The 12,904-nt window shown below is 41.1% G+C and overlaps 2 protein-coding genes across 7 annotated transcripts in view; one reads left to right on the top strand and one right to left on the bottom strand.

Annotated features, from left to right (window-relative positions):
• The window catches only part of NCAPG (non-SMC condensin I complex subunit G), a 37,007-nt gene extending 31,501 nt beyond the window's left edge, over positions 1-5,506 (top strand). For 3 of the 4 annotated variants that reach the window (XM_083754885.1, XM_083754886.1, XM_083754887.1), the window contains exons 20-22: positions 2,004-2,090; positions 3,905-3,977; positions 4,939-5,506. In XM_083754885.1, coding sequence (XP_083611011.1) covers positions 2,004-2,090; positions 3,905-3,977; positions 4,939-5,044 — 266 coding nt within the window. In that variant the 3' untranslated portion in view covers positions 5,045-5,506. The remainder of the gene's footprint in view (positions 1-2,003; positions 2,091-3,904; positions 3,978-4,938) is intronic. The other variant, XM_083754888.1, reaches the window with a different exon arrangement.
• The window catches only part of LCORL (ligand dependent nuclear receptor corepressor like), a gene marked incomplete at its 3' end in the record, with an annotated part of 61,530 nt that continues 53,895 nt past the window's right edge, over positions 5,270-12,904 (bottom strand). The window contains exons 7-8 of one of the 3 annotated variants that reach the window (XR_014567971.1): positions 8,855-12,626; positions 5,270-8,680 (exon numbers count right to left, since the gene is read on the bottom strand). The remainder of the gene's footprint in view (positions 8,681-8,854; positions 12,627-12,904) is intronic. The other 2 variants (XR_014567972.1, XR_014567973.1) reach the window with 2 other exon arrangements.

Genomic DNA, 12,904 nt, shown 5'->3' on the forward strand with positions numbered 1-12,904 from the left:
TTATGTGGAAATAAATCATTGAGGCATATTTCTAAGTAGACATATGCAAGATTGCAATATAAATCAAGTTAACCTGAGAGAAAACTGTTCAATTTTATGCCTGATTGTGTATTGCCCCTGCATCCAGGAGAGCATCCAATAAGGTTTTTCTGCCCAAGAGCCACTGAAATGAGTGGGGAGGCATTTATTATATGTACATCCTTTAAATATTTTTGTATTTTGCTATATTTATATCTTGCCTTTCCGTCAATGAACGCAAGGTGGAATACAGTGGAACCTCGTGTTACGGACAGGATCCGTTCCGGAGCCCCGCCCGTAACACGGAACTGACGCAAGCCAAAGGGCTGCATCTGTACACATGCACGATGCGATTTAGCACTTCTGCGCATGCATGAGCGGCGAAACCCGGAAGTAACCTGTTCCGGTACTTCCGGGTTGCCGCAGGACTCAACATGAAGCGGACATAACATGAGGTATGACTACATGGTTCTTCTCTCCCCTTGTTGGATAGCTTGGCTTCAGAGATGATGATTGTTCCAAGGTTACCTCATTGTGCATCACAAATGAGTGAGGATTTGAACCTCAACAGTGCCAACATCCACCCCCCTCCACATTTTTACATGGCGATGTGCAGCAAAATTCTGGTTGAGGCTGCAGGTGCCTGCCATCTTCCTTGAAGTCGCCAGCCTTGACTTTGCTTTGCAAGGCAGCTGCTCTCGAAAGCATACGGATTGATATGGCTAACTTGACCCAACAATCTCTCTCTCTCTCCCACCACATATGCAAAGAACTCTCGCTGCAGTCAAATGTTGTTGTTGTTTAGTCGTGTCCGACTCTTTGTCACCCCATGGACCAGAGAATGCCAGGCACTCCTGTCTTCCACTGCCTCCCGCAGTTTGGTCAAACTCATGCTGGTAACTTCGAGAACACTGTCCGACCATCTCGTCCTCTGTCGTCCCCTTCTCCTTGTGCCCTTCATCTTTCCCAATATCAGGGTCTTTTCCAGGGAGTCTTCTCTTCTCATGAGGTGGCCAAAGTATTGGAGCCTCAGCTTCAGGATCTGTCCTTCCAGTGAGCACTCAGGGCTGATTTCCTTCAGAATGGATAGGTTTGATCTTCTTGCAGTCCATGGGACTCTCAAGAGTCTCCTCCAGCACCAGAATTCAAAAGCATCCATTCTTCAGCGATCAGCCTTCTTTATGGTCCAGCTCTCACTTCCATACATCACTACTGGGAAAAAGACAACCAACTGTGCCCTGCCCCTGAGCCTCTCTCACTGCCAAGGAAAAATAAATGAATGGAAGAGAACCTATCCAGCTGACACTGGCACCAACCCCCCCCCCCAAACTAAAAGAATGTTAAGTTTTACCATCACACCCACCCCTTTCTCCCTCTCTTCTCCCCCACCCTTATATACTCATAGCTCAGGTTGAATATGCTTCATGTTGAGCGTGTTCGAGCATGCGCTCAAAATGACGTCATGCGCAGAAGCGGCGAAAAGCGACGCGTGCGTGTGCAGATGTGCCATCGCTAGTTACGTTTGCTTCTGGATGCGAACGGGGCTCCGGAACGGATCCCGTTCGCATCCCGAGGTACCACTGTATTGTATACAACACTAATGTTTCGCATCAAATGTAACTGATCTGTAGAAAAGATGTTACAACCTGAAAGAGAGACAAAGTGCATACTTTTGTAACCAGAGAAAATCTTTAATAAAAATTAAGGAAGAAATGAAGGAAGGAAGAGGTACCTACTGGCTACTGTCTCGTAAGCTCGCTTGGGAGCACTAGGGTGGCATGGAGTGATGGGGCTGATTCAGGGCTCCCCCAGAGGGTACCGTGCCATTTTAGTGGGGACATGTGCAGTAAAACTTTCAATTCGATTTTTGCCCCCTAAATTTAGGGCCTGTGATCCTAAACTGTGTGAAAAGGACTTCAAATCTCAGAAATGCGCTTAGGGATGCTTGGATACTAATTTCTGCTTTTGGTATTCTTTGTGTTAAGTAGAAAATAAAGAAACCACTCAAATAACTGAAGAGAGAGAAAGCACAACTGCAGTGTCAAGATCTTCAAGAAAGAAAACCACAAAAGGTATTTAATATTTTCCTGTAAATATATTAATAGTATTTGTTTTGTGAGGGCTTAGAAACAGTTTTTAAAATATTTTTTTTAATTAAGATTTCCCCATAATACAGTAAAAGTAGAACTACAGAAGATACAAACCGAATAAGTAAAATATAAAGTTCTCTCTTAAAAGTAATTATTGGCTCATATATCCCACAGAGGACAGTGGCTCCTCCCAGCTCTCACCTGGGATCTTTCCTTTCTCCTACCTGCCTCTTACCCTGGAGACCAACATTTCCTTGTCTGTCTCACAGGGTCCTCCATCAACCCTCTACCACACCCTCATGAGTATACAATCATTCCTATTGTCTCTTTTAATTATACAGGCAGCAAGCAATTTACACAGGTCTTACAAGTGTAAGCCTATCTCACCCTGTTCCGCCACGCCCCTTTTTGTGACGTTTTGAGGTCATTTCCGGGTTCAGCACATTTGTGTGGTCACACGCATATTGGACTCGCCTAAAACAGTTGCTGCCTGTACATTTATTATCATCATCATCATTTTATTTTGCTGCTGTGGGCAGAAATATTTTGTTTGTTTATGGGCTTTTTCCAGTTTTATAACTACAGATCATATTTTCATCCTTGTACAATAATTCACATAGACTTCACCACCCAGCTTTCCATGGCAGTTCAGATACATCTTATCTACCTGCATATCCATTTACCCATCCTCTTTCGCCCCCCTTGCATATCATTGTTATCAACTATTGATCGTAAGATTACCCCTACTTGAACGTTAAATTTAACGCCATATCTTTGTAGATATTCCCCGAAGTTTTCCCACTCATTGTTTTTTATTTTGATTTCATATTTTATGCTTGCTAATTCTGCATAGTCACTTCATCTCCAGTTATGTCCAGAAGGAATGCTTCTGGTTTCTTAGGGAAAGTAAATTTAAAGATCTTTTTTTAACTCAAAATTTCCAGGTGTATTTGCACTGCCACCACAGGTGGAGAAATGATCCCTCTGCTTCTAAGCATTTCCAGCAGAGCGTGGAACCTCTTTTACACATTTTGACTAATTTGACAGGCGTCAAATACCACCTGCAATGCATCTTTTGCATGTTTTCTCTTATCTGATAACGGGCAGAAAAGTTCATTGTTTTATTCCATATTTTCCCAAAGCTAAGATTTCAATGATATGCCCAGTGTCTATTGCTCAATTTGTCATTGCCTATTTGATGAGTTCATCTTTAGTCTCCCATTCTAATATTTTTATATATTTAGATTATTTTTTGTGTGTGTTCCCTGATACCAGTTTTTCAATTCTGATCCTCCTTGTTGCTGCCTGTACATCTAAGCTGCTGTTAGTGTGTTGCTGTATGATCAAAATGTCTTCTTCTTTGTTGATCACTTGTAGCTGAGTAGGATTGTCTTCCATAAACACAGTTTTAACAACGAGTCTGTAAGTGACTCAAAATGTACGGAGACATTCACATAATTTTGCTATTACTGTAACACATATTGGATAAGATACATTTGTGGCTTTATAGTCCTTAAGGCCTTTACAAGCCCTCTAATATTGGCTTACGGAACTGTCCCTTAGATTAGAGAAGATTTCATTTTGACCCTGTTCAGCCTTTGAGTGTTGATGGAGCTGTAGTCTTACAACCTGCTAGAAGCCAGGCATGCTAAAGAGACTTTGTGTCAGGAACTGCCAGTACAGTGAATGTGCTTGCAGGGACTCTGCGGGTGGAGCAGTGAAAATGGGTAGAGAAACTAGTTCTACAATTTCAAAGGCAGTCTTTGAGGGGAAAAAAGTAATTTGTGGTCTTTTAGGTCTGAGAAAAACGGAAGAGAAGTCTGTGCCGAGAAGAGGAAATAACAGAATTGTGGAGTCCGAAAGTGAAAGGTAATTTGTGTGCAAACATGGAATGTTTATGCAGCAACTCCTGTTTCAATTGGACAAACATTTATAATTCTCACTCATCTCCCCACCAGCAGACATTCAGCTAAATTGATGTGTTTAGTCATTTGCTGATTTACATATATACAACAGGACTGCACCTTTGGGTGACGTGACCCTGTTTGGTGCTGCCATCATTTGGGACTTTGGGTCACCATTATGTAGGCAATACCTCGCTGTAAAGCCAGCAAAGCAAGAGCTGCTGATACGCTCTCCACGGCTCTTGCTCTAAAGCAAGAAAAGCGAGAGCTGTGCAGAGTGCGTCAGCGGCTCTTGCTCTACTTTACAGCGAGTGACGGACAGGAGCCATAGCTCTGGCCACGGAGGCATCTGTCGGCTCGCGACTGCAGTGGCAGCCGAGGGATCCCTCTGCCATCCAGCGCATTCGCTCCATAAGACACACAGACATTTCCCCATACTTTTTAGGAGGGGAAAAGTTCGTCTCATGGAGTGAAAAATACGGTAGGTGTTACGTAACCGTGTACTGATCTTGCAGGAGCCACACTTGCGGTTTATATTATATATTAATTTGTTTTGCAACCTGCCCTTCCTCCCAAAAGAGCTCATGCATGTTATCAGACCCACTTAGAAAGTCCTGAACAATTTAGGGTCTAGGGTCTGTATGGCCTCTACCAGTACCAGCCTGCCTAGGCCTTATTGGGATACTTTCATGCTGGTCCCAGGCGAGTGCTGCTTGTTGTGTGGTGATGCAAAATATGGCCATCTCTGTAGTTTCACCCCAGCTGGGGGTGGGAATGGGCAGATAAAGCAGAGGTGCATATGACCCAGAACAGAGAGGTAAAGAAGGCTGAATTTCACACAATAATTTGCAATAACTCAAATAAATGAGTGCTGCTTCTAGTTTAAAATGGTGGATTAATGATTCCTAAACCCTCTTACTTTGCAGTGAAGAAGATCAACAATCTGTTTCACTGGCAAGACCATCACGCCGAGCAAAAGCAACAGCTCTTGAAAAAACCAGAATGAATCTCTCCAAGCTTCTGGACAAATAATTCAACTGACCGAAAAGTAGACCAGTGCAGCTGGATGTAAACCCACTTTTAAATAATTGTATGTAAAAAACAAAGCAAAGCATACCTGCTCGGTTACTCATTTTCTGCTTAATCCTTTTTGTGTGTGCACATGCAGTAAATGGTTAGACTTGGGTATGCAAAGACAAATACTTTCTTCTTTAATTTCGGAAGAGTTTTTTCTGACTTGCATTTTTTTTTAAAAAAAAAGATTTGACAGTAGTGCACAATGTGGATGATTTGCAAATAGTACCACCTAATGAGGTTACATTGCATATCTGGCTTAACTGCAAGCTGTATTCTGTTTCCTGCATATGGTGCAGGTGCACTATTTATGGATTATAGGTCAGTTTTTTTTACCATGCAAAATGTATAAATGTACTGTTGAAGTTACTCTTTTAAAAGATAAAATAAAGGACATTTACTGGATGTTGCTCATCTTTACCAGTTTGATGTCTGTGAGATTATTTTGGCGTCAAAGGTGGTGGTAAAAGCGGGATTATAAACATATTATGCAGAATTTTGGTAGATCGGACTGGCATAAAATTCTAGAAGTCTCAAACCTTAAAATCTCAGACTTACTGCCTTTATATTTGAGATGTATCTGAAACATAGGTCAGTTCAAGTTGTGCCCACTGTACCTTGCGGCAATTATTATAATTATTATTGCCCCACCCATCTGACTAGGTTGCCCCAGCTACTCTGGGTGGCTTCCAGCATATATAAAAACATAGGACATCAAACCTTTAAAAGCTTCTTTATACAGGGCTGCCTTCTGGTGTCTCATACTGTTGTTATTAAAAAGAAACCATTGGTGGTGGAAGTAGTGATAGAGATGGCTAATGATCCATTAGTGCTGGGTATACCTTGTGTACTAGAATTCTCATCCACTAACTGTCACGTTTCGGTGGAAAAAAAGTTAGTGCTCATAATACTTAAAGCTGTGTAAAGGCATAAAATGCTGCTGCATTTTATTAGCAGTATTTTGGAAATGAGGTGGGTTTCTTTGAAATCTTGGTTGTAGAGTGAATATTGAATGGTTGATTTATTATACTGATTGATTGTTTAAACTGGCTGTAGGATATAATATGCTCCATATTTGAAAACATGGTGCCAGGACTGACTTCTGTTTGTGTGCTAGAAGTATCAAGTAATCTATTTTTAAAACAAACTATAGGCAATGTAACCATTTTAAGACAGAAAATCCAGAATGTAGTTTATAACCATTTTAATCTTAGTTTGATGTAATTTCTACAAGTTTTCACCCCCATCGCCAAACACTTAGCAAAATGTTGATAAAATGAAGGCTTAGGAAATGACTGAGTCTGTTTTCTCTACAATCAATGGCCCTTCAGATTATTATTTTTTAAAAAAATGACATACATTTCATAGAATAGGTGAAAATTATGATTTAGAAAGCATACCATACATTTTAATAATTATAATCTAAGATTTTTAAAACCCTTTGCATTTTTATACAGCTTTGCACCAAGGTAAACTATCTACTGAATGTATGAATAACTTTTACACATCACGTTACATAAATATATTAACATCTGTGCACGAAATAAAACCAGAGAATATATCATTAGCGGCAAAAGAATAGAAAGAAATACAGCATACTGTATAAAAGACAGTATCTCATTCTTATGACCTATACTGAAGTTGTTTCGTATTTACATGCAAAGAGTCACAGCCAACTAACAATATTCATGGTTTACTATGAAGCCACAATCCCAGCATGTCATCTCATGATCAAAAATGCTTATTCAGCAGAAAAAAACAATTGCACACAATGTACAAAACAATAGTGCAAGAAGAGCTGCAAACTCCTTGTTCTCTTCATCTTTGAGCTTTTGGTTAAAAACTATACAGCTGACCAGAGATGCTGTTGTGAAACTTAGCTTCTACTCCATGGGTAGATTTAAGGCACATCATTATTTTCACAGGTTGGGTGCTTATCTTGTGTCAAATATGTTCCAGTTTTCTGTTTTTTTCATATGTAGAAACTGGTTAGAGGGAGGACAGGAATTAAATTTAGATTAAAAATTGAAACTATCATCTAAAGTAGATGCAGCAACCTGAATTTTATTGCACTGTCCAGAATATCAGGTTTCATTGGCTTTCTAAGTGCTGCCCTGTCCTATTGGATTGAGCTATTTGAGCATACACAGATCCCATCTCACAACTACTATGAAATTGGATTTCCCAATCAGGAACAGGAGTCTCCAAAGTGATTAGCAGTGTCCTACTTCTCTATCTGGAAAACGTCACGAGGGTGTAGTGGTTTCGAGCAAAGTTTTAATTAACACTTCTAAAAATGGAAAATGTTGAAACCTCTTGGGCTTTGCAGATGCAGGAACTGTCTGCTTCCAGCGCTGGAATACTCTCCAAGCTACGGACTTATTCTACTACTCAGTACACCTAGAGACATGTATATAAAATAACTTGACAATGGTAAAGTTGTTTGGGCTTCTCAGTGCATGTATTGGAACTGCAATACATGTCTATCCCGCCTTCTAGTGCAGACGTCTAGTGCAGTCATGGGTGTGAATCTCTGTCTAGGAAAAGCTACAACTTTCTCAAGTCTGCTGCAAATTGCACAACACATGGCTCTCCGGCTTGTAGTAAGGCACAGATGTATGTATGCTCTTGCATAACCCTCTCCCAGTAATCGGGGAGATGAGGACAATTCTGGAATACATTTGGTTGGATCCTGAGAGCCACAAGGAGAATGACTTTTGCAGAACTTCTCCCCCCACAAAAAAAATAAAAGCTTCTGAGGGTTGGGGAACCCTTTCGTATAAGATTTGAGGGATTGCTTACACTTACAGTTAATGGGTTCCAACCCCATTTTTGTTTTGCTATTATACATTAGGGTATTTGCTTGCTTTTAATGTAGAGCCTGTCCTGTACACTTCAAATTATTATACTTTCTATATCATGTTTATTCTCTGGTGGCAGTAAGTAGATGGAAGAGGCAGGCAACTATTAGACTTCTTTGCAGCTAATCTAAGTAGCATGGGTTGATGATCTGAGAGTGCAGTGCTTGAAAGTGATTTCTGCAAATATTTCAATGCGTATGTGGGAAGGACTTTTGTACCTCTGCACACTTACTATGTTTTCAATAGACTTGGATAACTGAAACTCAACTGGAACTAAGTTGGGTTTGTACAGGCTCTATATGCTATACTCAACAGTATTTTTAAATACACCTTTTCAATGTTTCACTAAAACCCGCACAAAATACAGAAATATTTTGTTAGGTAACTGAATGAAGTGCCCAAGTTTAGCACCTTTCAGATGAACTTACTACCAGTTGCATAATTTTAGCTCAAAAAGAAGAATGAAGGAATGCTCTTAGCCATTGAACACCATGCTTCCAGGTGATGACATTCCCTTATAAAGAGACTGGCTTTTCTGTGCAGTTAAGCAGCAAGATACATTTTACTTAGTATGTTAAGTTGCACATATGTTGAAAGGTATAGTTACACTACATATTATTTCCTCCTATAAATGAGTGGCTGTTTCTTTTTAATGGAGAAATGTCAAGAGTTGCATTTGGGGACAGCTATAATATAGGCTGCTGTGTTGTGCATCTACAGGATGGGTCACTAGCTATACACAGTGGCGTAGCATGGGTTGTCAGCACCCGGGGCAAGGCAAGTAATTTGCGCCCCCTAACCTGTGGATTTGCACCCCCTAACCCGTGGATTTGCGCCCCCTTACCCTAACCCCCAGATGTTGCGCCCGGTATGGCCGGCCCCCCCTGCACCCCCCACGCTACGCCACTGGCTATATACCACTGGTGCGACTAGTTATGATCAAGACTACTCTTAAGTAAGCCAGTGACATCACTGAGATTTTAACTCATATAAGTCCTATGCTAGCTGCTACACCTAAAACTGTGTACATGTTCAGAACAGATTCAGATCAAACAGTATAGGAACTGGGCTGGTGGAATCCAAATGTTTAATATAACTGCACAAGTCTTACAGGAATGAGTCTGCTTGTCTGCCGTTGGGAAAAAGGCTGAAGGGGATCATCGGTTAATTCCAACTTTTAAAAACGGTGGCCTACATTCAAAGCTCTTGGATGGGGTACCAGGTACTCATGAATTGAATGGTGGCACTGGAGGCTCAGGGGATTTGCGAGGACTAGGGATGGGTTTGTTTTTTTCTAGTTTTGGCTGATTCGCCAGTTAAGGTTCTGTTTGGATAGAAATGGCTTGGCCACTGTACTCCATGCTCTGGTAACTTCCAGATTGGATTATTGCAATGTGTGGGGCTGTCCCTGAAGACAACTTGGAAACTTCAATTGGCCTAAATGCAGTGCTACCAGTTCAGTTCAGATCTCATATTACCCCTGTTTTAAAACAGTTGCACTGGTTGCCAGCTCATTTCTAGGCCCAATCCAAGGTGCAAGGTGTTTAAAAGCCCTAAACTACTCAGGTCCCAAATACCTGAAATATCATTTCCTTCTCTACAGACCCTCTCAGGTGTTAAGGTCAGCAGAGGGGGCCTTTTTTGTTATTCCACTACCCTCAGAAGCTTGGGGGTGGCGACAGCCCGGGAGAGGGCATCTTCTATTGCAGCTCCTAAGTTGTGGAACTCCATCCCCACACATCTAAACCATACCGCTCTAGCAAATGCTGTAAACACCTCTCTTGATACCCAATATGTATATTTTTAGGATCCATCTTGTTTCTGTGATTGCAAAGAGTTTTAAACTATTTTAAGAATTGTGTTTTAATGGTTGCGACCCACCCTGAAACCTTAGGGTGAAGGATAGGTAGTACCTACTACTACTACTACTACTACTATTAATAGTAATTCAGAGCGTAGTTGCCAACACCAAGACCCTGAAAGCCATGGTTTGTAACTGCATAATCTCCTGCTCTAATTAACATTCATGACAATCCAAACTTAAAGATCCCATGGAAAGCAAGCATCCTTTATGGCCAAATCAGCTTATTTACAAAGATACATAAGTGCAAGCTGTATTACTAATCTCCAAACATATGTATTACTCTATATTTGAGCGTTGTGCTTTTAATGCATCCTTGTAGGCCACTTCAAGCTCTCGCATGGCCAAATGCATAGGGTGTTATTCAACTTCATTTTACTCTTGAGAAGATCCAGTGAAATGAAAAGACCTAACAGCCACATCCTTTCATTTCCATAGGACTACACTGAGTAAATTAACTGCATTCCACCCAATGATTTACTTTACATACTTCTACAGCCTATATATAAGCGTGCGCATCCTGGTCTGTAAATATGAACTAGCTCTTCCTCTATCTTAGGCAGTACCTGACTTCTAAAAAAGATGGCATAGTCCTGAAGAGGATAATTTGTGGACAGGTTTCTATGTGCACTGTGCAGACCATTCTACTATATCAAATGGCTGCTTTGGGGGAATGAAGTCCCCTATATCTATCAGCCATGCACATTCAGGGATCTGTGCATACTCTGCTCATGGAATCCCTCCATCAACCTCTGCTGGGGGAAAAGAATTTCCTTCTCCCCACTGGGCTGGTGAGGGAAATAATGTAATTGGTGAACATTACTGTACTTGAAGATTTATAACTTGGGCCGTCTGAGCAGAAATACCAGGGCAAAGACACAATGGGACTGACAACTTTCAAAAGGTATATAAGTGCCCTTTTCACTATAGATGGCATAATTATACCTTCTAGTGCAAAGGTTTACATAACTCTGCGGAAACAGATACTGTAAAAAGCAGCCTGTGATGGATTAACCCTATAGTTACTCTTGCCAAATCTAACAATCCTAATTCTACTTAGGTTGAAATCATTACAAAATGTTAAAATGTTCTGGCATTTTTATACATTTATTTAAAATATAATCTGCAAGATGAGTAGCTGAACACATGATTATTATTATTTTTTTAAAAAAGAAATGCCTACTGCGATTATACAATGTTGGATTGAACTTCCCCTCTCCCCCCCCCAAAAAATCTGAACTTATAATCAGTTTATCAAGCAAAGCTAAACCATAAACTGCGATGCTCAAGTACTAAAGAAACACCATCCAAGTCATATACATGTGCACAAACTCCTTGCTACACTGTTTCTTGGTGCTTCCATGCAGATACCTCAGACTGGGAAGAAAGAACAGAGCTGCAGACTACAATATGAACCAAGCTATACATGATTGTCTGTTCTGCTTGATGAAAGCCTGGCAGGTCTAGCTCTGGGGAGGGGCGAGAGAGGGAAATAAGTTTAGCCTCCATGGAAGTATATCTTTTTCCCCCATTGAATCTACAGAACTGCCCCCCCCCCCCAAAGCTATGAACCTGGAGACTTTTGAAATCCATCAAAAGTACATGAAAATAATCGACAGCTCGGTGCAGAGGTAGATTTATTACTGGAATAATATCTAGGGACCCTACACATTTCAAGCCACACAAACTTCATCACCGTGGGGTAGCATCAGTCCTGATCGAGAACAAAACCGTTTCAAGTCACTCCCAGTTCCCTCTGCGCTCAGTATGCAGTCCTGGGCTGGGGGAATCTGTGCAGAAAAGCAAGCGTCTACTAGCAAGGCCAATGCAGGTGAGCACCTATTATGATGCTCACCTGAGTCCAGCTTAATGAGCTGGATTGGGTCAGAGATTGGGGGAAACCCTTTCCACCCTAAGGTAAATAAGGACACAACAATGCTAACCCCAGTCCTCCACATGACATCTAGTTAAAGTCCATGGCTTCCACAGTTACATTCCCGCTAGTCTGTCTCAGGTGAGGTAACAGTGCAGAAGTCCAAGTATCCAGTAAAGATCCCTTGCCAACCAAACAACTTGTCAACCAAGTTGTCTGCCAAAGGGACAATTTTAAGGAAGCTCTGCAGACAAAAAAAAAAAAAAAGCTAATTTTAACACCAAGAAAAAAATATACATAAAAATAGGGCTCATTACAGCAATCTCAACTTCGTCGGAGAGAGGTTTCTGAAGCTGCTATTTTCGGCAGGGTTGCTTCCTTTTGAAAAAACACACACCACGCATACATCTTAAGATACACACAAAATGTCACATAAAAACACAGCAATGCAATTTTACTCTGCATTGGGGGTGGGGTGGAATTTTAGGAAGCCAGTTTGCCCAGCATGCAACTTCTGGGCACCACGACCGAATGGCTAACCGTTTTAAAGAGATTTTGGCATGCATGTTCAGAAGTCAGTCATAAGAAGCTTACAAATAGGCACAGTCCCCCAGGCCACTTTCCGGGAAGACTATGCCTGACCATCAGAAGAAGCTCTTACCCCAGGCAGCAACCCAAACAGCCCCCAGAAAGGTAGTGTCTAGCTCTTTAAAGCAGTTTTGCTTAGTTATTACAGCAATGGCTTGCTCAGTTTTTACAATCATTCACAGTATTGCATGCTTATCAGGGACTACAAGACAGATGGACTCATCTTGACGACTCATGGGTTTTGCTGTTAGACTTGGGAGCTTCCATGAAGAGGCAACTGAAATGGGATCATGGAGTATTCAACAGCTCTGCTTGCAAATCCTCCCAGCAAAGGCAGTCCAACAGGTTTAAGAGGTCCTATAAAAAAGAGAAAATTAAGACCTGGACTTCACACATTTTCGTATGAATGGTGTGTGCGTTCACAATCTTCACAGATTTAGCAGAAGGTTCTGATGGTACAAAAACCCATTTAATCCGTACAAATATACAGTATTTATTCTTTGCAATTTTTGTCAAATGCTGTTTTTCTTTATAGTTCAGCTAAATTAAATAATCCGGCCTTAGTAATTTCAATGGAAAAGTTAAGCATGCATGCTCTTCAATCTTTTCCATTGAAGTCAATGGGATGTAAGGCC

The sequence above is a fragment of the Podarcis gaigeae genome (assembly GCF_964106915.1).
Source record: "Podarcis gaigeae genome assembly, chromosome: 9".
Classification (NCBI taxonomy): domain Eukaryota; kingdom Metazoa; phylum Chordata; class Lepidosauria; order Squamata; family Lacertidae; genus Podarcis; species Podarcis gaigeae.